This window comes from Equus przewalskii, chromosome 2, assembly GCF_037783145.1.
Source record: "Equus przewalskii isolate Varuska chromosome 2, EquPr2, whole genome shotgun sequence".
Taxonomy (NCBI): Eukaryota; Metazoa; Chordata; class Mammalia; order Perissodactyla; family Equidae; genus Equus; species Equus przewalskii.
In genome coordinates this window covers 41542090-41570004 of record NC_091832.1, presented here as the reverse complement: position 1 = coordinate 41570004, position 27915 = coordinate 41542090, and the positions used below count along the sequence as shown (strand labels likewise).

The 27915-nt window shown below is 59.4% G+C and overlaps 1 protein-coding gene across 4 annotated transcripts; it reads left to right on the top strand.

Annotated features, from left to right (window-relative positions):
• The first annotated feature begins 36 nt into the window (after positions 1-36).
• On the top strand, positions 37-27243 carry TMEM201 (transmembrane protein 201). Of its 4 annotated transcripts, XR_011535706.1 has the most exons (12): positions 37-271; positions 7230-7350; positions 8071-8265; positions 9621-9797; positions 11628-11980; positions 12647-12850; positions 18383-18615; positions 22021-22092; positions 22732-23031; positions 23603-23707; positions 23836-23973; positions 25119-27243. XR_011535706.1 is itself a non-coding variant. In XM_070603476.1 (11 exons), the coding sequence occupies exons 1-11, from the start codon at positions 159-161 to the stop codon at positions 25214-25216; spliced, it is 2004 nt and encodes a 667-aa protein (XP_070459577.1). In that variant the 5' UTR covers positions 37-158; the 3' UTR covers positions 25217-27243. The 4 variants fall into 4 exon arrangements, 3 of the variants coding, with proteins under 3 accessions (XP_070459577.1, XP_070459587.1, XP_070459603.1); XM_070603476.1 differs by lacking the exon at positions 23603-23707; XM_070603486.1 differs by lacking the exon at positions 23603-23707 and having other exon boundaries at positions 23836-23987.
• Positions 27244-27915: the final 672 nt, after the last annotated feature.

Below are 27915 nucleotides of genomic sequence, written 5' to 3'. Positions count from 1 at the left end.
CCCTGATTGGCTGCGCGGCGGGAGCGCGCCGAGTCAGGGGGCGGGCCCGCGCCGGCTACAAAGCGGCGAAGGTCACGGCGCGAGGAGGCGCGCGCCGCCGCCCCGCGTCCGGCCTGCTCCCTCGGCCCTCCGGCCCGCCGCCGCCCGCGTGGGGAGCCATGGAAGGAGTGAGCGCGCTGCTGGCTCGCTGCCCCACGGCGGGCCTGGCCGGCGGCCTGGGGGTCACGGCGTGCGCCGCGGCCGGCGTGCTGCTCTACCGGATCGCGCGGAGGTGAGTGCGCGCGGCCCACGCGGCCTCGGCCTGCTGCCGCCGCCTCCGCGGCCCGGGCCCGCCGCCTGCCGGCCGCCCTCCGCCCGCGGCCCGCGGCTCCGGGGCTGCTGGCGCCTCCCGCCCGTGCCCGGCGAGGCCTCGGCGGCGCGGTGGGGCCCGGGATGAGTGCCCGCGCGCTGAGACCAGCTCTGCACCCCCGCCCCAAAAGACCGGATCTGGAATCCTTAGTCGGGAAGCCGCCGAGGAGTGGGTTCGCAGACCCCAGGAATGTGGGGCGGGCCAGGGCAGCCAGCGCATGGGTTACAGACTCCCTCCCCCACGGAGACCGTGCTGGCCAAGCCGCAGGGTCTGCAGGGCCCCCCCACACCCACCCGGCTCCCCAAGCCCTGCAAGAGAATCGAGCGGGCATCGGGCTGCTCTCAGTGCCTTTCGCCCTTAGCCCTGCTCCGTGGTCCTGAGGAGCACTCTGGGACGGCATGATACTAGCTGGCACTTACCGTCTGCATATGCTGGCTCAGGCGTTGTTCTGAGCTTACATTAGCCCGTTTCAGAGTCACAACCCCTGCTTTCCCTGGAGAAGATGCTGGATAGAAGAGCTAAAACAGTTCTTGACAATGAGGCGAGTCCGGGTGTGAACTGAAGCAGCCTGGCCCTGGAGCCTGCGGTCTTAACCCCTAGGCTACACTCCCTCCAAGAGCGGGAAAGCCTGGTACTGCAGAGGTGTTTAAATGCGCTGGGGTTGCTGCTGAGCTGGTTCAGTGGCCACCCCAGCCCCCATCCTGACTTGGGCTCAAAGATCATGCATACCCCCATGTTCAGAGCTGGCCTCTCTCATGGCCTCCATGGTCAAGGGTAAAAGCTTTATGGCCCCTTGCTTTATTCACCAGGGTCTCAGGTACCCACCTGTTTCCCCACCTGATCCACCCACCGGAGAACAAGGAACAGAAAAAAGGTGGGGTTGTAGCTTCAGCAAGGGTTGTGGGGAGCTCAGATCTTAGGTGAAAGAAGTGAAGGAGCTAGCCTACAGTCGCTGGGCAGCAAGTGGCAGAGCTGGGATTGGAACCTGGGCAGTCTGGCCAATGTTCCTTCACCACCACCGTTACTGCTGCTCACTGGAGGAGAAGAGTGAGGGCGACTGAGTCACAGGCTTCCCGGAGGAGGAGGAAGGGGTAGGAGGGACATCAGCTGTGTCTGCAGGATGAGCCAGACTGGCAGGCTGAGGAGGGGGCGGCCTCCCAGGGGAGGGCAGCCTGGGATTGAGAGAGCCCCCGACTAAAGGATCCTGACAACCCACGTCTAGGGTGTCCCAGTTCCTGTCCAATTTCTGGAAGCTGCGGGGGCTTGCAGGACCAACTGGTTCAAACCAGTCATTTTACACACGAGAGAGCTGAGGTGCAGAGGCGTGTGGCGATTTGCTCAGGCTCCCAGAGCATGTTGACAGCAGAGATGGATCAAGAGCCCAGTTTGTCTTCTGGACGCTGCTGCTGCCCATTTAACCCAGGACAGGGAATGTTGCCCCAAGGATCTGAGCCTGGGCCGTGGCACTGTCTCCGAGCCTTGCAATGCCTCTTTTGTTTAGCATGGCTGGATTTGGACTAAGTTGGCTTCGCTTTGCCTCGCACTCCAGTATCTTGTGCTGCCCCTCTTCTCGGGGGTCCTGTCTGGGGCCAGCCACAGCTTTCCCTCTGCCGGAGACAGGAGTCTGGGGCCTTGGTGCAGTGTTGGGTGAGCTGGTACGAGGGGAGCCAGGAGAGTACCTGGAAGGCCTTGTCACTCTAGTGGCACAACATGAGTCCTAATGTGGCAATGGGACCTGTTGGTTGGGCTGAGAAGGACCAGCCCTTTCCCAGGATGCCCTCAGATTCTCAGATCACTGGCTTTTGTCTAGGGATCATAAATTGGTCACTGTTGCAATTCAGAAGCAAGACCAGCCCTACAGAGACCGAGCCCTTCTCCCTTCCTTGGAGAGAATGCGTTACAGCGAGGACGTTGGCTTCGGCCACAGCATGGGTTTTGAATGTGCAGGGAGTTGGTTTTGGAAAGCACCTTGGCCAAGTGGGTGTTTGTGGGCTCTGCACAGAGATGGCAGAGCGACCTGGAGGAAGACTGACGGGGGAGCCAGGGCAAGAGGTCGCTTCTCTGAAGGGCTGGAGTCCTCCCAGAGTCTCAGGCAGGGCCACCTGGCTTCCCATCCATGGAGTGGTCTTGACTGGGTTATTGTTAATGATTCAGTGCTGGCGCTGCACCGGCACGCTGCTGTTTCCTGAAACCCCATTCTACAGATGAGGAAAGAAGGCTCGACGAGGACGTGCTTCCTGCCCTATAGCACCCGCTGTTAAATGGCAGAGCCCTGCCTCGCTCCAGCCCTTCAGCTCCTAACCAAACTGTGTGCTCAGATCTTCACTGAGCACCTTGGCCTCCACTCTGACCCCACGGGAGGTCGCTTGTCAGCACCGTCACAGAGTAGAAGCCTGAATTATACTTACCTGGCCTTGCTCACCCTGTATCCAGGCAGTCATGATGGCTTCGTATGCCTGCCCCCACCCCCATTCCCCAGACTCCCACCCCTAGAGTCTGCCGCTTAGCACTGTGTCCAGGTCTGTCTTCTGCCAGCACATCCCTGCTTGGGATCTCAGGGGCCTCCTGCGGCACCCATAGGTGTTTATTGGATTGTCCACTTTGTCGTATTTGGAGACTGAGAGGATGCATCCTCCTTATCCTTGCATCCAGAGTCCCCGTTTCCTGCCCACCTCTTGTTGTGCTCTCCTGGTACTGCACACTCTGGCTGAAGGGATGCCGCTCCGTGGACGTACGCTGGGTGGTCCCACCCTTTTTGCCCAGCAGTCCCACCCATTTGAATGCCATCTGCTTCTTTTGCCCTGCTTCTGGCCGCCAAACTTGTTCTTTAGGGTGATGGCAAATGCTCCACTTGTTGGCCTCTCTCCTGTGGTGTCTGTCACCAGCTGCCCTGTGAGGTTGCTGTTCTTGTCCTGGTGTCCAGGTCAGAAGTGGAGAGCCTTGCTCATTTCTGCCTCCCCGCAAGCCTAGCATGTGTTCAGTAAACTCTGGGAGGCAAACGAGCGCAGTCCACCTGCTCCAGGCCAAGTCTGCCCTTGGAGAGGTGGGTCCAGGGGCCTTCTGTCTTGGTGTTGGCAGGACTGCCGTGGACTTAATTGTGCTTTGCCTTGAGGCCAGGCGGGAGGCCTGGGGGCCGTGGGGCCATGGGAGTCCTGGCTCTGCTGAGTTGCATTTTGGTGCTGCTGACATTGCAGCCCAGGAGATGCCTTCTTGGATTCTCCCAGTTAGATGGGACAACATGTGTTGCCCACTCAAGGCACAAAGGAGCAAGTGAGGAGCTACCTAGGGATCCAGGAAGGACCCCTTCACTGTGAGGCTGTCTTGGGATGTCCTCTTGGGGCCGTGCCAGAGGCTGACCTCTTGGCCCCTGAGGGAAGCAGCCTGATTCTTAGAGAGACCATCTTCCAGACCCTAGCAGGCCAGCACACAGTGCCCAGGGTCACAAGCTACATGCTGGGCTCCTCTCGGGGGAGACTGGGCGCTTCTCAGAGCCTGGCGGGCACTGGTTGATACATTGGCCTCCCCCATCCGGTGTCTCCTTCATGTGGCACGAGAGATGGGCTCACTGCTAGAACAGAAGACACATCCCCCCCCCCCGCCGCCCCCGCCCCCGTAGGGAATGGCAGGATGTCAGGGCATGGGCTTTGTTTTAACCACACGTCCATGTTCAGGGCTGATGGGGTGATACCATTGTTGGTCTTTTTTTCCCCAGTGTGTGTTCGGGGCTTGTGGAGGGGTGGGTCCAGAGCATGCAGCTGCCCCTGGCTCCTTCCAGGGGCCCACCCTGCTCTTGGCTGCCTGAGGCCTCTTCCGGCCCTAGCAGAGCCCGAGAGCTCAGCACGCAGGTAGCGGGAGCTGGATGAGTGCCTTCCGGGCCTCCAGTCTGCCCACCCGCAGGGGCCTGAGCTGCCTTGTCGAACTCTCTTGCCTGTGTTACAGGGACATTTTGTCTTGTCACCTCAAATCTCGTCCACCACTAAGAGTAGCTTGTCCTAAAGCCTTGCTAGGGACGAAGGCTGTTGGCTTTGGGGAGAAGTGAGTTGAGGGGTTTATGACAGTGGGGTGGGGGGGGCATTTCCTGAGCAGAAGCAAGACAGGGCTAAGCTGGCTCAGAATAGATTAACCCAGACCTCCCATGTCAGGCCTGGTAGAGGTGGGTGCAGGCCCAGAGGCCAAGACCCGCCAGCCATGGAGACTAGGAGCTGTGAAGTTGGCTGTCGAGTGCAGCCCTGGGATGCGTTTCACATTTGCCCACGTGTCTAATGCATGAAGTCCTGGGAGGCCGCTGTGCTGGTGTGTGGGCACTGAAATTCACACTGAGCTCTCGGTCGCGTGGCTTCCTAGTCCTGCCGCTCATGGGCCTGCGGACCCTTTCAGGGCTCACTCCAAAGGAGTCATGAGAGATGACTCCCCAGCATGTGGACCCCCACCTGGCCAAGGTGGGCAGCAGCTGCCGTGGCCACGGGAGATGGCCAGTCCTGGGCAGGGATTACCAACGGCTGGGAGTGACAGGAGCTGGAGCCACTGGCCCCAGGGACCAGGGCTAATCCCCCTCCTCCCCTTCCTGCCACCAGCTTCCAGGCCAGGCTCATTTCCCTAGCAACGGAACTGGAGATTGAGAGTGGAAATGATGACTCCCTGGGGTGGGAGGGGCTTTGTGGCTGGTGCCCTGGACCAGAGCCGTAGCTCACGCTCACCAGTTATCAGTCCCAGTGCCGGCCTCCTTATCCCTGCCTCTTTATCCCCTTCCCTGTCTCTCTTTATTCATAGGCTGCCAGCTGATCTGCCTGGTTCCTCTCCAGAGGCTGAGTGTGGGGTTCTAGGGTGCAAAGGCTGAGGGGTCCTTCCACGAGACTGGAGGGGCCCAGGGGGGCAGATGAGAGGTTTGGCAGGCCTGCGGCCTGCATCATCAGCCATTAGGACACGCCCTCATGCACAATTACAGAGACACCTGTAAAGTGGGTACAAATTAACAAAGAGAAAGCCAAGTGCTTAATTGCCAGGAATGCCGAGTGCACTCGGCAGAGTGGAGGCTACCCCTCCAGCCGGGGCTGCCGCGCCGCCTCCACCGTTCTCTGCGCGATGCCCGGTGAAACTGTCTGAGTGCCGAGCACTGACCCTGCCAGGCAGAGCGCCTCCCTAAACTCGTTGGATCCTCTCAGCAGCTTCTCTGGGCCAGGGATTATCCCCAGTCATCAGATGGACAAATGAAGCGGAGGTTCCAAGAGGGAATGACTCTCCCTGAAGGCCACTCCCGTGGCTGGTGCTGAGCTGCCCAGTGCCCTGCCCTCTGGCTCCGCGCTCTTGATAAGATGTGGCCATCCCTTGTTGTCCATTGTGAGGGCTTTGGCCTGCTGTGGGGCTGCGGCTGCTGGGAGCGATCCAGGGTGCCCTCAGTGGACTCTGGAACTCTTCCCTGCAGGGCCCAGTTCCATCTCCTCTGTCCAGCTCCTCTGGCTCCGGTGAGAATTGGGTTGAGGGGTTTGTGACGGGAGCTGGGGGGCGTTTCCCTGAGCTGCAAACTCTCTCCACCCTCCCCACATAACTACCGTTTATGGGGCATTTGGGCTGGGAACTATTAAATACTTCCCACACTTGACATGTTCTGGTCCCCAGTTGACAGGTAATAAGACTGGGGCTTGGAGAACTCTCTTAACCTGCCCGTGGTCAGTTGTACATGGTAGAGGGGCAAGGCCGGGAGGCGGCTGCAGTGTCAGGAGCAGGGGCTCTGTTTCCCAGGGACCAGCCTTCCTTCCAGGCCCCTGGCAAGCCTGAGGACAGGCTAGTGACAGAGCTGGCCTTTTTCGTTGCAAGTCTTACGTCATTGGATCCTTGTAACGTATGGATGCCGTGCGTGCTATGATGGCTCCCACTTGGCAGATGCAGCCAAGGCAGAGAGGAGGAACTTCCTGGGGCCCACAGCGAGAAGTGGTGGAGCCGGGACTCTGGCTCCCGGAAGCTTGGAGCTGTGTTGCGCTGTGGACAGGAGGGCCGTCTGTGTGTGTTGTGGTTGCCCACTCCAGCAGCGGCCCAGGTGGCTCCCCCAGCGCTAGAGTGGCCTCTGGGGGAAGGCAGAGGGACAGGAGCGGTGAGGCCAGGATCCCAGGGCTCAGGCAGCTGCCACCCGTTGCCCACATTGTTGCTAGATTCCTGGGACTGGAGGGCTTTGTTGAACAGTTGCTGCACACACCGCCCCCACTCTCCATAGCCGGTGAGGTGGGTAGAGGGGCCCAGAGCAGAGATCCCCCAGTGTCTGCACTGGGATTATCCTGCAGACTCCACCTGTCACCGCACGTGTGGCCAGCAAGGGCCGCTGTGCCCTGCCTGCCCTGTCCCCTCCACCAGAGCAAGTTGGCCCCAGGCTGAGCAGCTGTCTCTAGTCCCCGCCCCTCCGCCTCCTCGGCCCTCACTCCTGGGGACTTTTCTTCTGTGAAGCGCAGGAGGCTCCTTTGCTGGGAAACTCCCCAAGGAGCACTGTTTCCACAGCCTGGGAACAGGCCTCTCCAGAAGGGCAGGCAGTCCTGGAGCCTGGTCACTGTCGGCCCCGTGGCCTGACCAGCCTTGACCTCTGTTGTCCCCATGCCTGAGCCCCAGGACACGGGGGGCTGGGGGCCCTGGGTCCCTGTGTGGACACGCTGGAGCCAAGAGTTCTGGTGAGTCTCCAGTGGCTTCCCCTGGGGGGGAGGCTTTGCCTGGAGAGCTGAAGAGAGGCGCGAGCCAGCGTGGCCTCCTTGCTTGGTCTTCCCACTGGATGCAGAATGTCCTGTCAGGTCCTTGTCCTCCTGCCTGCCCCAGCCTGCTTCCCACACCCTTTCCCTGGTCTCCCGTTGCTTGGGTGGCAGAGGTCTTCCGGCTGACTGCACTCTTTCCTCGTCCACAGGAGGCAGCCAACGCACACCATCGTCAACTGCTGGTTCTGCAACCAGGACACCGTGGTGCCCTACGGGAACCGCAACTGCTGGGACTGCCCCCACTGTGAACAGTACAACGGCTTCCAGGAGGTGCGGGGCCACTGGCGGGCACATGGGGACCGTGAGGCCACAGCCTTGTCCTGTCCCCTGTCCCAGGGCCCCTCACCACAGCCCTGGCCCTGCACCCCTCCTTTGAGGATAGGGAAACAGACTCAGGAAGTCGAGGTGACTTGTCCAAAGTCACACCGCTAAGACTGGCAGATTTGGAGTTCAAACCCAGATCTCTCTGGCTCTGAAGCTCATTCTGTTCATTGCCCTAGCCCAGGGGTGGGCAGGCTTTCTGCAAAGAGCCACAGAATAAGTATTTTAGGCTTTGCAAGCCGTATGGTCTCTGTCACAACTACACAGCCCTGCTGAGCCACCATAGACAGTAGGTAGACGAATTCGTGTGGCTATGGTCCAAGAAAACTTTGTTCACAAACACAGCCCTGCCCACCAGCCGTAGTTTGCAGACCCCTGGGCAGACCACACTTTGCAGACTGAGTTCCCCAGTGCTATAGGGTTCTCAGGAATGATGCTGGGAGAGGCATGTGGGTGGGAGGCGAGCTCCAGCCTGGCTGGCTGCGCTCTTGCCAGCGTCTTGCCTCTTGGGTTCCATGTGAAGTTTCTTTGGAAGAAAAGCTGCTGTTCCATGTAAGAAAGAAGGGGAAGGTTTGACATCCGCCACCACTTCCTGGAGCTTCGCCACACAGGGCCCTCTCACTGTTGGGTTGGGGCTCCCCACTGACTTTGGTCCCTGTCCTCCCCCAGAACGGCGACTACAACAAGCCGATCCCTGCCCAGTACATGGAGCACCTGAACCACGTTGTGAGCAGTGCGCCCAGCGCCCGCACCCCTCCACAGCCCCAGCAGTGGGTGAGCAGCCAGGTGCTGCTGTGTAGGCGGTGCAGCCACCACCAGACCACCAAGATCAAGCAGCTGGCGGCCTTCGCCCCGCGGGACGAGGTGAGGCTGGGACAGGGAAGGGGACGGGGAGGGGGCTGAGGGTGCTTTAGAGCAGCTGAGGGGGAGGCGTGAGCCGGGCTCTCCCAGACGGTGGCTTTTCTGTCCTGAGTGCCCGCTGGGCCCCCTCCTCACCCTGACCCTATGCTGGGCCCACATTCCAAGTGTGTTATTTCTTCCATCTCAGTTGGAGCCTTGCTTCTCGCTCTCCTTCTGTCTCAAGGTCTCTGTTGTTTGGGCTCCAAGCCTGGAAATATCCTGAGAACCCTAGTTCCTGCTAGTCCAGAGGGGTTTGCCCCTGAGCAGGGGGAGCTAGGATCCTTGGGCTCCACCTGGGCCCCTGTGAGACCCATCCTCTCCATGTCCCTCTGAGTTAGTCTTGCCCACCGGCTGGCTGGGCGCTTGGCTCTGGAGTCGGTGGAGGATGTTCTCGGCTTCTGGGAGAAGAAGGAAGATAGGCACTGCTGAGAGCCTTGCCGTTCGGAGTTCACCTCCCCTGGGCCCGCCGTGGAACCCAGCAGCCTTGTTATCTAGCTAATCCTGCCTGTCCACCCCACCCCCAGACCCTGCCCAGTCCAGGGGTCCTGTGACCTCAGGAGCAGATCCCAGCTGAGGCCTGAGATGCCAGCTTTCCCCAAGTCCAGCCTGGGAGGGAGGGAGGGAGAACAGGTGAGTGAGGGCCAGGCGTGGAGAGATGGGGAATCTGCAGAAGGGAAGGCATGTGTGACTCAGCAAGCAGGGCGGCTTTTCTGCATGTTTGGTCCCAACAAAAGGAGATCAAGCTGATATCCCTCCTAGCCGCTGCGGCTGAAATGTTTGGCCCCCTGGAGACGGGGAGGGAGAGGTGCTTTGCTGCATCTGCGGGGAAGGAGAGGTGGGACTCAAATCTTCTGGGCTCTTCCCGAAGCCCCAAGAACCCTTCAGCCCCCACGAGGGCCAGGCCCTGCCTCTGGGTTGTCCATCTGCTCAAGTCTAGGTAGTGTCAGCCGAGAGCCCCCTTCTCCTGGGGCACGCCTGCCTTCCTAGAGCTCTGGAGTCCAGGAGCAGGGCCTGCAGCAAGGACCCTGTCCCAAGCTCCAGGCCTCCAGGTGCATCCTGTGGAACAACAGAACTTGGCTAGACTATCTGCCATCACCTGTGGGCCCCTGCCGTATCCCAGGATCTGGGCCAGTCCTTACAGCTGACGTTACCATATGCAGTGAGCTGTTTGTCCTGTTGGGCAGCAGGGGAGGCAGGTTCAGAGTGGGGACAACGTGCCTGTGGTCACCCCACTTGTAAGTGAACCTAGATTCGCCTCACTAGATGGGCAGCCTCATTTGCCCCCAGAGGACCCTGAGCCTCTGCCCACCCCTCTGCAGGGCAGGTACGATGAGGAGATCGAGGTGTATCGGCACCACCTGGAGCAGATGTACAAGCTGTGCCGGCCATGCCAGGCCGCTGTCGAGTACTATATCAAGCACCAGAACCGCCAGCTGCGCGCCCTGCTGCTCAGCCACCAGTTCCAGCGCCGGGAGGTGGACCAGACCCACACACAGGTCTGAGCGAGGCCTCCCAGTCTCGAGTTTGTGCAGGAATCCCTCACAGAGGGCTGGGCCCCAGACAGGAGGGCAGCTCTTCAGAGCTGGGACCCTTTTTCCTGGGGCAGCTACCTTCTAGCGGGCCCACATTCCTACCCTGTCCCCAGACCCCTTTGTGTCACCAGCCACAGTAGGTATCCCGAGAAGACTAGGTCAGGGTCGTGATGCGTTTGCTGCTGGCATACTTGAGCAGGGGTTGAGTTGCCCTGCTGCATCTGGGCAGTGACCCGACACTTGTGTTCAGACTCAGAGCACGCTTGGTGGTGGCTGCGCTCTTAGGAGCTGCGACTCCCATTTATAGCTGTGGGCACTAAACTCTCAGAGGTTAAATAATTTGCAGAGAGCCACACACCTGGGGTGTTGTGGTACCAGGATTTGAACCCAGGACCAGTCTGGCTAAAACTATCATTAGTTTTTATCACTGTACTCAACTAATGGGATTATCTGGTTAAAAAAATATGATACAGTAGGAAGTGGATTCAGAAGGAAAAAACATCCCCCCAAAGAAATTCCCACCCCTCGGGTCCCCACGTGTGCCCTGTGTCCAGTTGGTGTGTGATTTCTAGTCTCCAGCTGGGCCCATGACCACATGGCCACACCACTGGCCCACACGTCCATGTTTGCACAGCAGGACTCTCTGACCTTTGGTTTTCCTGCTTACCACTGTGTCCCTAGACTGAGCAACTTATTGCGGTATTTTTTAACTTAATTTTGGCCAGTTATCTATATGTTTATTGCAATTCCAGTTAAAATCACAATAGGAATTTTTTTTTTAAGATTTTTTTTCCTTTTTTTCCCCACAGCCCCCCAGTACATAGTTGTATATTCTAGTTGTGGGTCCTTCTAGTTGTGGCATGTGGGATGCCTCCTTAGCACAGCCTGATGAACAGTGCCATGTCTGCACCCAAGATCCGAACCGACGAAACCCTGGGCTGCTGAAGCAGAGTGCGTGAGCTTAACCGCTCGACCACGGGGCCAGCCCCCACAATAGGAATTTTTGATCAGAATTTGACAGAAGGTTTAAAAAACTTATTTTAAAGAGTATGTCACCATAATATCAAAAGGATTTCTTTCTTTCTCTTTTTTTGCTGAGGAAGATTTGCCCTGAGGTAACATCTGTGCCAGTCTTTCTCTACTTTTTAGTATGTGGGCCGCCAGCACAGCATGGTCACCAACAGACCGGTGTAGATCCATGCCTGGGAACCGAACCCAGGCCACCAAAGAGGAGTGTGCCAAACTTAACCACTCGGCCACTAGGCCTGGCCCTCAAAAGGATTTCTTTAAAGAATGTGACAGAGAGGCCAGCCCCATGGCTGAGTCATTAAGTTTGTTCACTCCACTTCAGCTGCCTGGGGTTTCGCCAGTTCTGATCCTGGGCACGGACCTGGCACTGCTCATCAAGCCATGCTGAGGTGGCATCCCACATAGCAGAGCTGGAAGGACCTGCAAGTGGAATATGCAACTATGTACTGGGGGGTTTTGGGGAGAAGAAGAAGAAGAAAAAAGAACATGGCAGAGCAGTACCCCTCCCCACACAGTAACTCTCACAGGAGTGAAGGGCCAGAAATGGCACACCTCAGTGGGGGACAGTGATAAACCAGAAACAAGGCTGAAAATGCGTCAGAATTTAGAACCCAGTAAAGACAGCATCTCTGCTCTTCAGGACCTGGGGGGATTCTTGAGCAAGGGCTCTGGGGCCCTGGCCAGACCCCTCTGCACAGAGTGGGCACTGTGGGAATGGCTGTTGGTGGCTCTGGCTGTCTCACTGACCAGTATCTCCTTCCTCAGAGCTTTTGCTCGTCTGCGGTGAAGGCCCCGGTCCAGGTCATCGTGCTCCGTGCCCTCGCCTTCCTGGCCTGCACCTTTCTGCTGACCACCACACTGTATGGCACCAGCAACCCTTTTGCCCCAGAGTCCCCCCTGCCCCCGGCCCTGCCACCTGGTGGCAATGGCTCGGCCACACCTGACAACGGCACCACCCCTGGGTCTGAGGGCTGGCGGCAGCTGCTGGGCCTGCTGCCAGAGCACACGGCAGAGAAGCTGCACGAGGCCTGGGCATTTGGGCAGAGCCACCAGATGGGCGTCGTGGCGCTGGGTCTGCTCACCTGCCTGCTGGCCATGCTGCTGGCCGGCCGTATCAGGTGTGTGTGTCGCCGGGCAGGACAGGGTTCAGTGGGAGGAAGTGCTCAGGGCTGGAGCCAAGAGGCCCTGCAGGGCCCACAGCCTTGGGCTGAGCTCCACAGTGTAGCTGGAGCAAGATGCAGTCCCTCTTTTCCAGTGGCTGGGAGTCTGGTGGGAGAGAGGAAGGCAAATGACCTGCCTTAGAGGGGGCAGCGGTGCTCAGCCGGCCCACCACTCATTGTTGTGTGCTGGGGCTGCTGGGACCCAGTCGCCTCACTTCGCCCGCTCAGGCTCCTCGTCTGCACAGTCAGGGGGATGATAACCACCCCCCCCGCCCCGGGTTGTAGGAGGGTCAGGTGGGGTGCCCTGGGGCCCTTGCTTTCCCTCCCTGGGCAGTTGCACCTGTACCGAGTGGTGTCCCTGTTATCCCACAGTGACTAAAGGAGGTTTCTTAGCCCTGTTTTATGGGCTAGAACACTGACGCTTAGGAGAAACACCTATTCAGAGTGGGGCAGCATGTAAGTGTTGGCAGCAGGATTCTGAGGCCGGTGCTATCCTCTTGGCTCTGGATTCTGTCCCCTGAGCGGGGCCGAGGTGGATGAAGGAGGCAGGAAGTGGCAGAAGGGGTGGGGGGTCTTGTCCTGCTGGGATGGGCCCTCACCCCTGCCCCCATTCCCCCCTCACAGGCTCCGGAGGATCGACGCCTTCTCCACCTGCCTGTGGGCCCTGCTGCTAGGGCTGCACCTCGCTGAGCAGTACCTGCAGGCTACCTCGCCCAGCTGGCTGGACACAGTCAAGTTCAGCACCACGTCCCTGTGCTGCCTGGTGGGCTTCACGGCAGCCGTGGCCACAAGGAAGGCGACAGGCCCACGGAGGTTCCGGCCCCGAAGGTCAGAGAAGCAGCAGTGACTGCGGGGGGAGGACAGACGGATGGACAGGCCCAGAGCTTTGCCCCCCACCTGGAGCAGGGTCCCTCTGTCTGGCATCTTTCTTACCCTCCTCACTTCTGCCCCCACCCTCCTAGAGCCCCTGGGCCTGACCCAGCCCGTCCACTTCCCTAGGGACTCGGGCCTGCCCTCCTTTCTTCTCCCATGCCACCAAGCCATCCCCGAGCCCGAGGCACTCCCTGAGCGCCCTGCAGCTCCTCACCACTCGTGTCACCGCTGGCCAAAGACCCGCACGTGCCCCGAGACTGGAACACCCACGGCACCCACACACCTGCCTCTGACACCCTTGGATGAGGGTTGTGGGCCTGTTTCCTCTCCCACTTTGCCCCATCTCTGAGCCCCTGGCACATGCTGGTGACAGTGGCTGCATACTGGGCCCTTGCTGCATGGCCTGACCACTTGGGCTGCTTAGCACGGCAGGTGCTGCTGAGCAGGGGCCAGAGCAGAGCCCCCCACCTTGTCCCCACATCACTTCTCTGGTCTTTCCTCTTGGTCCTGCCCATTGCCTGGCCAGTGCTGCCAGAGATGGTGGAACCAAAAGGAAGGCAGGGTTGCCCCCCTGGGTCCACTACTCGTTTCCCTGCTCCAGAGACCCTGTTATCCCTCAGCCTCCTTCCCTGGGAATGGAGAGTACAATTCTTGGGCCCAGACTGGCCTTGATGAAGAGTTTGTGGGGTGAGGCCCTTCTCAAGGTGGACGTCCGCTAGAAAAGTCCTGCTTCCCCTGTGGTCAGCAAGTTCCTTCTTAACAGCCAGGCTGGTATGGAAGCTTGCCTGGGGGTGGAGGGGGTCCCAAATAGTCTTTCCTTATTCATTTGTGGGCCTTACTATGAGCCAGAGAGAACCAGGGTGTGCATGCTCTGCCCATTCTCCTGGGAAGCCCCAGCTCTGCCCTGGAAAGGCAAGACCCTGACCCTTGTGGCTGAGCCCTTCACCTGCCCCCTCGGCTGGCATTCAGGCTCCCTGGGCCAAGGTTGCCCTGACGAGCTGGTATTGTAGGGCCTGAACTGCTCTTGTTGGCACCCCCCCCCCCCCGCCCCCCATGCCCAGGAGGTCCCCAGTTTCCTCCTCTCACTGCCATATGATGCCTGGGAAAAGTGCTAACTGCCCAAGGTTAGCACTGAGTAAGGGGCCCCAGGGATGCACAGGCCCATCGTGACCCCAGGTCATTTGTCACCTTATTCCTCTCTGGCCTGGCCATTGTTACTCCCCTCCTGGTCCCTGGAGCCCCTCATGGAGGGTGCCAAGGCTCCTGCTTTCCACTTCCCTGTGGGGCAGCCACAGAGCCCACTGGGCATCAGCCTCTCTCTCCTTGGGTCACCTGGAGGGGAGGGACAGTGCTGACCCAGAGCCCCACACAGGGCTGCCTCCTCCCAGAGTCACCACTCCAGGGGAGGGGCTGGTGCATGTCACAGCCCTACCACTCCTTAGCTGTGTGGTTCTGGCCAGGCCCCAGCCTCAGTTTACCATCTGTGAAATGAGAGGTGGACCCCTCTCCAGGGCCCTTGACTGCTGACCTCAGTGTGGACCCGCTCTGGAAACTGAGGTGCCTTCCACATGCAGAGGAAGTTCTCAGCCTAGGGGCTGCCTCCAAGGGTCATGTCAGGACAGTGGACCAAGGCTGTTCCTTACCTGGCGTCTTGCATTCTGATGACCCCAGAGTGGGCCTCACACTCCTTCCAGGGCCTGTGTGTCTGCCACTCTTCAGTCTGAGCATAAATCCCCCTGCAGGTGTGGCCCGAGTATGCCAGCACCTCCACTCCACTCTGCATGTCAGAGCCCAGGGAAGGCAAAAGCAGATTACAAGTTTGTGAGGGTCACATTCAGCAAGGGGCCACCAGCTAACTGGGCCTGAAGGGGCAGGTGAGCGACTGCCCTGGTCAGGCCCCTTATAGCGCCCCCTAGAGAGCTCGAGCGTCATGCCTGAGTCCCATTGTCACCCACTTGCCTGAGTGATTGGGTGGCAGCCTGTGCCCGCTTGCATCTGTGTATGGAGAGCCCGGATGGGTCAGGAGCTGCCCCCACTTAGCTGTGCAGGCTCAGCTGGTTCTGTGTGGAGGGTGAGGTGGACAACCATTTGGAAGATGGGGGCGTGGTGTCTGAGCCAGGAGCAAGGCCCACTGGCCTGTCTGTGTGCAGGGTAGGGGGCTCTGCCTGTCCCTCCGGCCCCAGGCAGCCTGCCTAAGAGGGGAGGGGAGGCGCAGGTACCGGGTGGAGAACCAGTAGTCTGTTGGCTGTGCATGCCCTTGTATCTAGAATCTCCTATTCTCAAGGAAACTGACAGTGCGATGCTAATTACTGCTTTTCTTGGCATTGAGTAGAAACCAGACATCTGTGTGTATGTGTGTATTTAAGTTAAATTATTTATAATAACCATAACCAGCTCTCTTGCTGGCCAGGAGCCCCTGCTGCGCAGATGTCTTTCTTGCCCTCTAGCGGGCTTAGAAAGACACCCATCTTGAGCTGAACCTCAATCGGAGGAAGGCGTCCTGGCCTTTGTGGAGTTATGTGTGACTTTTTAAAATTATCCTCTGTCCTTTAAAGTTTCATTACTTGGAGCATAGTCCAGCACCTTCTGATGTTACTGGCAACAATGAGGAAGTGCAGGTACCACTGGGATCATGGCTTATTAACTCAGAATGTGTCACCCCTGCCAGGGACCTCTCCCCTCCGCTGGGGACGATGGTCAGACCATCTGGGGTTGGGGTGACCATCCCGAGACGTGAGGGAGGTCCATGTCACTGTCTTCTCCCTCCAGGTCTGGGGTCCCCACCCTGGGCTGAGTAGCTCCTCCCACACTTGCCCAGGAGCAAACCGCCTCGACGCCCCGCCCTGGGAGGAGCTGTGTCCCTGGGACTGTTGCCGAGTGTCTCGTCTTCTCTGGTTGTGTAGTAGAACTGTGGATGATTGTCTAGTGACCCTCTGCTCGCTGTAACCACAACGCCTGGCCATAGATGGTGTGTTTTTAATGTTGTATTTTCAATAAATGCCTCCGGGGTCCTGCTTTTACCGGTGGGCGTCAGGTACCACGTCTTTTTTGTTTTTTCTTTCACCTTCCTTCAGAGGCTTCTGTACCAGGGGTGGGGGACTTTGGGGGAGAGATGTGCCCACAGGAGTCAGGTGTGGGAGCTGGTGACGTGGCCACCAAACGACTTAGGGCCCAGCTATCTTCACATGCCGTCTTCACCTGCCTCCTGCGTCGTATTTTCCCCATCTCAATAAACTGCTTGAAATGTAGTCCTCTCTCTCCTTCCACTCCCGGCTTGGACTAGGATTGAGTTGAAAAAGACCAAATGTCCTGTGTGTGTCAGATGGGAGACAGTTGCACAGCCCAACCACTCCCCAGCACCCCTTTACCCCAGTGGACGTGCAGACTTGGATTCTGGGCTGAGTGCCTGTCTGAGACGGGGTTTGAGGGCGCGGGGCGGCCGGGGGGGCCTCGCCAAAGCAAGCGTCGGTACCTTTGAAGCTCTCAAGCCTGGCGGAAATGGAAGGCTTTAACGGAGGCTCCTGGGGGACCATCTTCCACACAGCCATGGAGAGAGCTCACATTTGGTGCTTTACAAGGATCTGCTAGTTGAGTAATGTTGCTGCCTGTCACAGCAAGAGGGGTCAGACCAAGAACTGTCTACCCGGCACTGCCAGCATTTTTAGTGGCATCAGAGATGGGGAGCAGCGCCTGTGCCGGATGGACCAGCGCCTCAGGCTGTAAGCACTGAGGCAGCCCCGGTGTGAGCAGGATCTGGGGAAACAAGAAGAGCTGGTGAGACCCAGCTTCCCATTCCAGCAGCTGACCACCTCTGAGACCCGCAGCCTCACTCAGACCTGCACCCCTCACCCGCTGGTTATTGAGGTGGCCCTTAGAGACTCCTGGCCTTGCTTCCGGGGTGCTCGGTGTGGGTGGGCGTAGGATGCCCAGCACAGAGTCCTGCTGCCACCTGGTGGAAGGGCCTGGGTGTCGCGTGCTCTTGTCAGGCTGCCGCTCTGCATGACAGACTTGGGTCCTCTAGGAGGTACAGGCCCCCACAGGGGACAGAGCTTCATGCGTGATCAGAACAAGCTGGGCAAAGGTCCCAGCGTACCTTCACTGCCCCTGTAGTACCCAAAGTGTCCCCCCAACTCAGGCCATTCCCCAAGGTAGTGACCCGTCCTGCTGAATGGTATTGCAATTTTAGAATGACGGCACAAAATCATATCTTCTGTTGAGAGACGGAACTTTCCCCTGGTATCTTGGGGGCAAGGAGGTGGGTGTCAGACAGGCTTGGGCAGGACAGATCAGCAGGTGGAGTGTGGGCACGTCTGTCCTAGGGCCACCCAGGTTGACCAGATCCTTCTGCAGATTCACTTGGTGAACTCCTGCCTTGATTTACCCAAATTCCCCAAACACTGGGGCCCTGCCTTGGTTTCTGGAGTCTAGATGGCCTCCTGGTGCTTTGAAAGGTATTAAAAAGATCACGTGATTGTACAGGAAGGCAATGGCTGACCCCACACTTTCCTCATCAAACTTGTTTAAAGTGAGGGGCGGAGATGAAAAACTGAGGAAATAGGTGGAATGTGGCTTGGCTAGTGGTTCCCCGAGCATTCGGTCGTGGTGGGCCCGGATGGGTACCTTAGCCGGCCCCCGGCTCTGCTGTAGGGTCTGAGCCAGCCTGCCCGGCCGTCGGCACATTGTCCATGGGCCCATTTGTCCCTTGGGACCGAGGTAAGGCTGGACCCCGCAGCCCCGTCAGATGGCAGACTAATGGATTAACTGCCTCTGCCCCTCCCCGTCTGTAATCGGTTGCCTTAATCAGAAGCATGGTTGACATTCCGGCTTGGGGCCACTGGGTCCTGTGGTGTTGTTTGTACTGTTCTCGAGTTAAAGAGACACTGTCACCCTCTGTCTTTCGGGCAGCTTCGCGATCGTTTGTGGGTCTTTTCTGAGTTTGGGTCTGGCTTGTGTCCTGCAAGAGCCTCTTCCCGGGAGCCCCAAGGCTGGCCACTGCCCCCTCCTCGCTGCCAGGGCTCTAGCGGAGTGTCGGGTGCCGAGAGCAGAGAGCAGCAGGGGGCTCCCTGAGCTGGCCACTGCGGCAGGAGGCTCTGGGCTTGGAGCAGGAGGTGGCAAGGGGGCGCCCAACACCGCCGGCCTGTACTGTGTGCCTGGCATGGCCGGCATCTTGCTTCAAGGCGAAGGGTTGGTGTGAGGTTGGTAAGGGTGACAGTGTCACTTTAATACTGAGACTCGTAGTGGAACTAGTTTGCTGTGAGGCTGGGCGGGGGGTCGGGGGGCATGCGGGAGGGGTGGGCACGCTGGCACCTCCCAGCCACCCGCTCCTAATGGCGTGAATGTGGTCGGACTGCTTTTCTGCTTCCACTAACACACGCCTCCTCGGGGACCCTGACTGAGGCCCCACCTTGCACGGGGGAGAGGAGCTGGGGCCTCCGGAGCCCCCTGGGCTGACTTTCTCCTCTCTCTCGTGCCCGACGGCTCTTGCAGGTACTTCCCCGGAGACTCCGCCGGCCTTTTCCCCACTAGCCCCAGCCTGGCCATCCCCTGCCCAAGTGTCGCAGGCTCTTCGCCATCTCTGTTCATCCCCACCCCACCTGGCTTCCTGCCACTCGCCAACCAGCAGCTGTTCCGGTCTCCCCGCCGGGCCTCGCCCTCCTCACTGCCAGGCCGCCTCAGCCGGGCCCTCTCACTGGGCACCATACCCCCTCTGACTCGAGCAGGTAAGAGGCGCTGGGCATTGGTGGACGGAGCGAGCCGGGGGCAGCAGGCACAAGGGACTGCAGCCGAGCGCAAAGTGGGAGGGGCTGCAGGAGGAGTGTTGGAGCTCCTGCTGTAGAGACAGGGGAACTGGGTTCAAATTCTGGTGTGGCCACTTGGTAGCTGCCCTTAACCAAGGGACTTAACCGCTCTGAGCGTCAGTTTCCCTCAAAAAAAAATGAGACTACTGGTAGAACCCGCCGTGCATGTTGTGAGGGTTAAATGGGATGATATGTTTAAAGTGTGTCCAGCAGGTGTTCAGTAAGTGTTTGAGCTTGTTGGGGGTTGTCTTTTACCACCATTCTTACCATTATTATTACTGCTGTTGTTTTGAGGCACTAGGGGCTGGAAAATTTGCCCCCACCTTTCTGTGTGGTCCAGAGGGCAGGGATTCGGTTCAGGTCATTTTTGGAGCACTTGCTGCACGTGGGCCCTGGTGTGACCCAGACCTGGTTCCTGTGATGAGACTTTGTCTCATCCCCCACCTTTCACAGCAGGGTCTTCCTGGGAGGTTGGTTCTAAGTCAGATCCGGTGTTACCCACTCGGAGCCCTGCGAGTGTTCCATGATGAGCCTCATCACTTTGGGAAGGCGTCTGGCACAGGCTGGGTTTGCCTCCCCTCAGGGGTGTGGCCAGGGCTGGCTCCCTGGCTGCCTGGCTCCCAGGCCTGGTGCTGCGAAGCAGGATGCCATCCTAAGAGCGTGGGCGGCTTTTTGGTTAAACTGGGCTTGCTCACGGGCAGTGTCTCATTTAAGCCCCTCAGCTGCTCTGCAGGCAGGGGCTCCAGCTCCCGTCAGAGGCCCCGGCAAGCCCCAGCTTCCTTCCGGGACTTGCCCAGGGCCCCACTGCTGCTAGCACCTGGGGTTCAACCCCAGCTCAGGCTCTCCTACCCTGTTGTGTGCAGTCAGGCATCGTCCCAGGTCAGGAGGGTCCCACCTCAGGAGGGGCAGCTCACTGGAGGACACGGCGTTTGCGCTGAGTGCTGGCGAGGGTTCAAGGCCTTCAGGGTGGGACTGAAGGTATGATTGCCCCACGTACAGAGACCTGCACTCCACGTGTTTCTGTGTAACCAAACGTGAGCAGGTTGCTGGAGGAGAGGGGCTGCTGCCTGCCCCTCGACACGAATTGTTACTCAGCAGAGTTCTGAGCCCCTGCCTGCCAGGAGAGTGATGGCTGAGGCCTGCCCAATTCAGGCCCTGGGGCTGACAGGGCCACTGTGGCCTCTTCATGAACAGCTGCTGGAGCAGGGGGACCATGGAATGCCCTGGACACGGGAGCCTGGGAGGCCCCACAGCCAGGCCCTTCCCCAAAACAGTGTTCTCTGGAGCTCCCCACCAGGAGCCAGGGAGGGCACGTCAGGCCCTCAGGGTTGGAGTGGGCTAGTGGGGGCAGGGCCCCAACTCCTGGGCCTCTGCAGGACCAACTCGGGTGCAGACCCTTCCAGAGCCTCCTGATGGCCATCTTGTGGGGAGAGAGGGGTACAGCCTTGCGGGGAGGGCTGCCTCCTGCTTTGTCCTTTAAAAAATGAAATGACTTGAGTTAATAGTCCCGCAGGGTGAAAGGCAGGGACTTGACCTCCAAAGGACACATCCTTGCTCCCCATGTTCCCTGTAAGGCAAATGTAGGGTTGAAAACAGCCCCGGGCCCCTGCTGCCACCCTTTCCTCCATCTGGAGAAGACTCCGCTCAGTCTGACGGAGGTGAAATGTGGGGCGCCTCCCTCTCCCCATCTGTGAGCGGGGCTGGGAGTACACACTTGTCGTTGTCGTGAAGACTATATGCAGGAAACAAAGGTCCCAGGACCACGCCGTTGGCTGGGCACAGCCAAGCAGGCCCTCCGTCCGTGACCTTGGGTGGGCACATGCACCTCCCCGCACCCTAATCTCCTCAGATGGGGCAGCTGTGCCTGGGGGCTGGTGGACATGATGTGAGACCAAGTCAGGAGAGCTTCCAGAACAGGGCTCTCAGCAGGCATGGCTGCTGTTATCACTATGGGGTGAGGAATACCAGTAACAGCAAAACCAGAGGCCTGGCTGCTCTAAGGTGGTTAAAGTTCAGGCCATTCGCTCGTACCCCGAATTGATATTCAGGTGGTTTGCTTTTCCCCTCGCAGAGCTGTCCCTCCCTGTTTCCTGTGGAACTTGGGGTGGAGGAGGGCAGACCGCCGAGGGGACCAGGAGCCCAGCGTCTGTCTGGCCAGGAGCAGCCCTGCTTGGGCCCGAGCACCCCCGGGAGGACTCTGTGCATGCTGCCCAGGATGGCTGGGCTGAGGGGTTTCCATTTCAAGCCCCTTGGGAAGGGCTCAGGCCTTTGGGGCAGGGCCTGCCACCCACTGTAGACAACACACAGACTCCCTGTGGCCCTTCAGGGCTGGAGGCAAGGGCTCAGGAGTACTGCCCCCAGGGTGGCAGGGTGGTTCTGTGGGCTGCAGGCTGGTCTCAGAATGTGTGGTGATGGAGGGCGGATCCTGGTCTCCATTGCCAGGGGTCAAGGGGGAGTTTTTGCAGGACCTCGGGTCTCGTAGTCAGGAGGCCTTGGCGGTCCAGGGCTCAGGCGCTGTGCTAGCTTCCATCTTCCCGTGTCTCTCTCAGCTCTGCTCGCCTCTGTGCCTCTGCTGCAGGCCTCGTCCCTGCATCTCCACAGCTCATGCTCAGCTGAAGGACCAACATCCAGAAAGCAGATTCTTCGAAGGGCTCCCGCTGGGCTTGGGCTGTGTGGCCATCCTTACACAGTTACATGGGTTGACCTGGCTCTGTGTCCCCGGGCCTGGTGGGGACAAGGGGCAGGCAGTGCGCTGTGACAGACAGACCCCTCAGAGCCCCATGGATGGTGAAGCAGCAGCCACCTACAGCAGGGCACATGGTGGTCGGGGGATCTTTCCCGGCTCAGCTCTCAGCTGAGCACTGGGGGATCATGGACTACGTGAGATGGAGTCCCCGCCCTTGGGGTGCACTTGACTGAAGAAAAGGCAGCGTGTCCAGTGCTCCCTGAGGTCCAGCGCAGGCGATCGGGTGACTGGGGTTAGGAGGAGGCAGGACTCGAGATGGCGGAAAAGGCGGGGCCTTGCGGGGAGAGAGAGGCCCAGAAGGAGGCGTCGAGGAGTCCAGGTTGATCCAGGTGCTGACTTCTCGCGTGCAGCCTGCTGTGTTCCGGTTTCTTTGTCTGCAAAGAGGGAGTGTGCCTAGCGCGCCTCAGGTGGTGGTTTGAGGAGTCAGTTGAGAGCCTGTGTTTCTGTGAAAGCATCATGTGAAGACAAAGGTTGGGTTCAGCAGATCAGCCATGGGGCGGGGCGCAGGGGAGGGCAATGGACAGGGCGGGTGCTCTTGGCCCTGAGGACCTGACTGTGTCACCTTCCTCTTTCCTCTCCAGATTCAGGGTATCTGTTCAGTGGGAGCCGCCCACCGTCTCAGGTGTCTCGATCTGGGGAGGTTCCCGTTTCAGGTACGAACAGAGAGCCAAGAGGAGTAATAGGGGAGCTGCTTCAGGTGGGGCAGCGTATGGACCAGGTTTTCCAGAGCGGTGGGTGGGGTGGGACAGCCGAGTGGTTAAGCATGAACTTTGGGGTCAGACAGGTTCAAGTCCCAGCCCTGTGCCTCCCAGCTGTGCAGCCCTGGGCAAGTGACTGACAGCCCTGTACTCAGTTTCCTCCTCTGTGAAATGGGCGTGATAGTTACCAGGATTAATAGAATGCTGTCATGCGTATCGCTGACCGCTGGTGGAGGCAGTGCACTCAGGACCCCACCATCAGCAGGGCTGGGGTTAGCTGAACTAAAGTCCCAAGAGTTTGTTCCTACTGGGCCTTGCTTCGGCTGGGGGAGGTACCAGGGGCTTTGGATAGAAATTAGGGGGGAGGTGGGCAGAGGGGACCTGGCTGGGGCTCCGGGATTCTCTCCTATCCCTCAGGTGCCTGGTGGGGTACGGGCCCTCCTCCCTCAGTTGCCGGCCAGACTTCCCTCTGTCCTGCAGTGCCTGCACAGTCTTGCTTTCCTCCTGACTGTGCAGGAGGAGCAGCAGGAACAAAATAGCCTAGTGGGTGTTACTGTAGCCAACGTCACGCCTTCCTCGTCCTCCACCCTCCAGATTACTTCTCCCTGCTGTCGGGGAGCTGCCTCTCCTCCCCGCTCCCTTCCCCGGCGCCCTCCGTGGCCGGCTCGGTGGCCTCCAGCTCTGGCTCTCTGCGACACCGCAGACCTCTCATCAGCCCTGCACGGCTCAACCTGAAGGGGCAGAAGCTGTTGCTGTTCCCATCGCCCCCTGGGGAAGCCCCCAACACCCCCAGCAGCTCCGATGAACACTCGCCCCACAACGGCAGCCTCTTCACCCTCGAGCCGCCCCAGGCCCCGCAGAGGCAGCCGGCGCGGGACAGGAAGCACACTGTGGGTACGGCCCTCTGACCACCCTCCTGGAAGGCAGGACCCCCTGGCGGGGCTGTGGAGGCACCTCTGTGGCCTCAGCCGACTGTGTGCAACTGTGGGGACACGGTTGAGGGGCTGCACGGGGCCCGTCCTTGCTCCTGTCCACGTTTGTGTGGCTCCTCTCCCAAGCTCCAGACACATCTGGCCTGGCTTCTGGTGGCCTTGAACCCTCCAGGACATTGCTCTCTGTTGGGTGATTTTATTTTCTTCTTTGCAATTGACCTTGAGGGTCCTCTGTTCCTTGGGATAGATAAAAAACACATCAAGCACTGCCAGGCTGCATCTGGTCATGGCTGTTTTTGTTTTGCTCAGATGGTGGTGGTCTGCAAAGCATTTCTACATTTTTTAAATTAGGCCTCAACTTTTAAAATCTAGAACTTTCACATGGATGTGTGGATTTCTTGACTCTTATGATGTCAGAAGATCTGGCCGCACTGGGCCCGAATACTGGGCAGACAGGTAGAAGGGCAGGCTGAGGTCCCCTGTCCCACTGACCTGCCCCCTCCGGATCCTTACATGTGGCCATCCTCTGTCAGCACCTGCTGGTATTTGAATTTGCTGCTCCTGATCTAAAACCGGTTCCCTTCACGGCAGCTACACAGCTGGGATCTGAACAAGGACCTGACCTCCCACTGCCCAGGGTAGGATGAATGGGTTGGGACAGGCAGGGCTGTCCAAGGACTGTTCTGGGATTGGAGGTGGAGCTGTCCCACATCTGTCCCTGCAGGTGAGCTGTGAGCACCCACTGAGACACCCCTTCTCTCTGCAGACACGAGTTCAATGCCAGAAAGAGGCAGCCCCTGCAGCAGCCACTCCATCAAGAGAGAGGACGACTCGTCACAGTCATCCACCTGTATGGTGGACACCACCACCAGAGGGTGCACGGAGGAGGCTGCCGCCTGGAGAGGTCTGCGCCCTGAGGTGGGGGAGGAGGGCAGGGCAGCATGGGGGCTGTGGGTCTGCAGTGGCCATCACCTCCTGGTCTGTCTGAGAAGGACCCCTCGAGGGCCTTTGAGTGACAGAGGACAGTTAGATAACGTGCCAGCGCTGTCCAGGTCCAGCCTGTGACTCAGCAGACAGCAGCCCCCTCGGGTTAGGGTTTGGAGCTGTGCTGTTACAGTAGTTTCTGGCCACAGGCGGCCACTTAAATTTAACAGAATTAAGATTTAACAACCATAAAAATTCAGCTTCTCAGCTGCACCAGCCAGGTGCTCTGTCGCCCCAGGTGGCCCACGACTGCTCTATTGGACAGCACAGACACAGAACACTGCCACCGTCACAGAGTTCCCTGGCAGGGTGCTGGCCTGGAGAGCGGGGTGCAGTGCAGCGGCTGGTGCAGTGCTGAGGCCTCCCTGGGCGCTGAGTTGCCTGGGTTCTGATCCAAGCTCTGCAGGCTGCGGCGGGTGTGAGATCAGATCCTGTCCCGTGGGAAGCACAGCCTGTAGCAGGCCTTGTAGTCAGCACCTGGAGACCCTCCCCAGAGCATGGGGGCCATGTGTGTTGATGAAGATGGGTGGCCCAGCACGCAGGGAGTTCTGGAAAGATTGTTGGGAGCTGACTGGAGACGGGTGTTGCCCCCAAATCAGGTGGGGTCTGGGGGTTGTGACCTAGCAGCATCGAGGCCGTGGCCAGAGCACAGACTTGGGACAGGGCACCCTAGTCGGCAGCTTATTACCTCTGAGGCCTAGCCAGGATACCCATCTCCCTAAAGCCCCCATTTCCTGTGTGTAAGGCAGATATCATGCACCCCCACCCCCATCACCAAGGGACAGGCCCACAACGTCCAAGGCCTTGGGGACATACCTGGCGGCAGGAACTCAGAAAAGGAGGCACCTTTGGAGAGGCAAGACTTGACCAGGTGACCCTGAGTTTGCGAGTCTTTCCAAGTGGGAAGGCCTCTGGGTGCCAGAAAAGAACCCGGGGTGAGGCCTCAGCCCGGGTGAGATCCCACAACTGCGTCTCTGGTGGGCTGGGCTGACTGCTCAGTGACTCCACACACAGGTTCCTCTTCTGACCTTTGGCCTTTGACTGGGTCTTCCCTCTTTCTGGCAGGTCTCTTCGGCCCCTCCCTGGTCCGGGGCCTCCTGGCTGTAAGCCTGGCTGCCAATGCCCTCTTCACCTCCGCCTACCTGTACCAGAGCCTGCGCTGACCCGGTACCCGGAGTCTTGGAGGGCGCGTCCAGGTGCATGCTGCTTCCACCACTGCCGGCCTCAGGCCCTCCCCAGGGCTGCCGCCTCCGCCCTCTTCTCCAGGGCCCGTGACCTCGCTGGACTGAGTCCCGTCCTCGGGACACCTTCTCCTCACCTAACAATCTGCAGGGCTGAGTGAGGTCTGTGGGTTCACCCTCCTCCCTGCCCATCTCCTTGGCTGACGTTGGTTGTGTGTTTGGTGCTGACACTCTGATCCCAAAGCCAGGGATCCCCGAGGGGCCTCACGACCCTGGGGTCCCCTCCCCACGGTCCAGCCCTGCCTGGCAGGAATGCCACTACTACTGTAACTCCAGCAGGAGCCGGGCTGCCTCCTGACCCCTCGCCCACGGGCTGTGATCACATCTCTGTACTGTACTCCCCTGTCCCACCTGGCCGCCTCAGGCTCCCTGGGGGAGGAGGGAAGGATGGTCCCTGTGTCACCGTCCTCGACCCTGCCCCATGGAGAGTACACCTCCCTTGGGCAGGCCCCCTTGAGGACCAGCATTCTCTGACCCTGTCTTGCTCCTTCCTGCTGGGCCAGGCCTGCCCTGTGGCTCTCCCAAGGTGGGCAGGTGGGTGCCTGGGGTCCCCTGCCCAGGGCTCCTCAGAGCTCCTGGTTAGGGGCCTAGCTGGGCCTTCAGGCTAGTGTAAGCACCCCCCGAGGCTCTCTTCTGCTCACCTGCACCACCGTTTTATTACCTCTGTTGACCTTCCCAGGCAGCAGCCCCATTACCCTGAGAACACTACCCAGGGCCCACCTTGCCCCATCTCCAGGCCTGTGCTTCTGGGCCCCTCCCTCATGCTGCCCAAGGGGGCCTTGCTGGACCCCTCAGCCCACGTTGTACTGAGGGACAAGCCCAGGGTGGCCTGCAGGTCTCAGATGAGACTGGACCCCGTCCCTGCCCTACTGCGCACCTGGTTCTTTTCAGCCACTGAGACCCCAATTTCCTCTCTCATTCTGCTGTCACCGTGGGCTCAGCGTGACCTCTCTCTCCCAGGCTTTCTTTCCTATCCCACTGCCCTCAGTCCCTGCCACTGCCCTTCATTCTGACCTGCACTGCAGGTTCCTGCACCCTGCCTTGTGCTGGGGTCCCCAGAGGAGGAAGGAGGGACCTCAGTCTGGCATAGGGACCCTCCCAGTGCTGTGAGGACTGAGAGACTGTGCATGTGCTGTGGACGTGAGAATCCCCAGTCCCTGCTGCCCTGGGCCTTGGACACGGGTACAGCAGCGTGTGTGCGTGTCATTGCACGTGTTCGTGCCACTTGGGGAGGAATCAGCAGCCTCGGTGGATTCTGGGACTCACGGGGGGGCAGGAGGGCAGGAGGGCAGGGTCTTCACTTTGTCATTCAGGGATAAAGTTTAATTTTATTTTTCTACACATTTTTGCCAGGTAAGGCATTTTGCTGATAAGCAGGATGCCCCCAGTTCTCCCTGCCAGGGAGGTTTAGTTTTTTTAAGCTTTGGGTGCTTTTTTAGTAATTTTTTTTACCATGTGGGGAAGGAGACTCCTCTGACTTCCCTTCTCTCCTCTTCCCCTACTCCTGTCCTGAGTGCTACTGTTTGCTGCCCTGCCCCACCCCCCCAGGACTTGGGGACTTGGGGGCCAGGGGCCGCACCAGGACCCTGCGTCCAGCTGCCAGAGAGGATTCCAACTCGGAGGTGGCGCCTCTCGGCCCCCGTTTGTATAGTGGGCATGTGTGCTGAGTTTTTTAATTTTACTTTTTGCCTGACAAGCCAAACTCCATTCCCAATGCCCTTCCTCTCTGGCTCTGAGGAGCCCCCACACCGAGTGCCAGCTCCTCTCCTTCCAGGCCCGGCCACCTGGCCCCTCCTGCCCAGGCCCAGCGGGCCCAGCACCCCCAGGGGCAGGGGAGAAGCTGGGCAGGGAGGGGGCTTATGTTCTCTTTCAAACAAAAAACACAATCTTATTTTTCTTTACAAAAGCAAAAAAAGGAAACCAAAAAAGATACCAACCTTTGAACTATACCTCAGTCTGTCTTGTCTTTATTCTCTTTGCTGGGACAGCTCAGGCCGGCGTGAGAAGGGCCCCAGCGGGTGGGGGCAGAGCCCCGGCTGAGGTGGAAGTGATGTCACTCACTCCCTTCTCCAGCCCAGAGTTTGGGTTGAGTCCCCAGGCTCATGGTGTGGGGTGGCGGGCTCAGTGTGACGTGTTCCCGGAAGGGCTAAGGAATTTGAACAGGAGATTAGCTGCGTGAGCCGGGCCTGGCCAGAAGGGTGACCAGGACTTTTCTGAGCAGAGAAAGGAGGGTGTTCCAGGAGAACAGTGTGAGCAAGGGCTCCGGCAGAAAGTGCTCACTTGTCCCTTCAGAAAAGCCTGTCCCAACCAGCGGTCGCTGACCTGGCCCCAGGGCTGCAGGGGTGAGGGTCAGCCGTGGGACAGAGACCTGCTTTTCTCCTGAGCCCACTCGGAATGGCCAGTCATCCAGCAGCTGGGTGGCGCCAGCCCTCCCAGTGCACAGCTGGACACCGCCCGCCCAGGCAGAGCGGCCTGGCCAGGAGGCCTGGCTCTAAGTGCAGGAGGGCCGACCCTGGGCCTAGCAGTGTGGGCGGGTGCAGGCTGGGCACTGAGAAAGCAGTCAGAGATAACTGCACCCACCCCACGCTGAGCCAGGACCCCAGGTGGGGGCCAGGGGCCGG

Coding starts and splice junctions, on each gene's coding strand:
- TMEM201 (XM_070603476.1), top strand. CDS start 159: ATGGAAGGAGTGAGCGCGCTGCTGGCTCGCTGCCCCACGGCGGGCCTG. Junction 272..7,229: donor CTCTACCGGATCGCGCGGAG/GTGAGTGCGCGC, acceptor CCTCGTCCACAG/GAGGCAGCCAACGCACACCA. Junction 9,798..11,627: donor TGGACCAGACCCACACACAG/GTCTGAGCGAGG, acceptor CTCCTTCCTCAG/AGCTTTTGCTCGTCTGCGGT.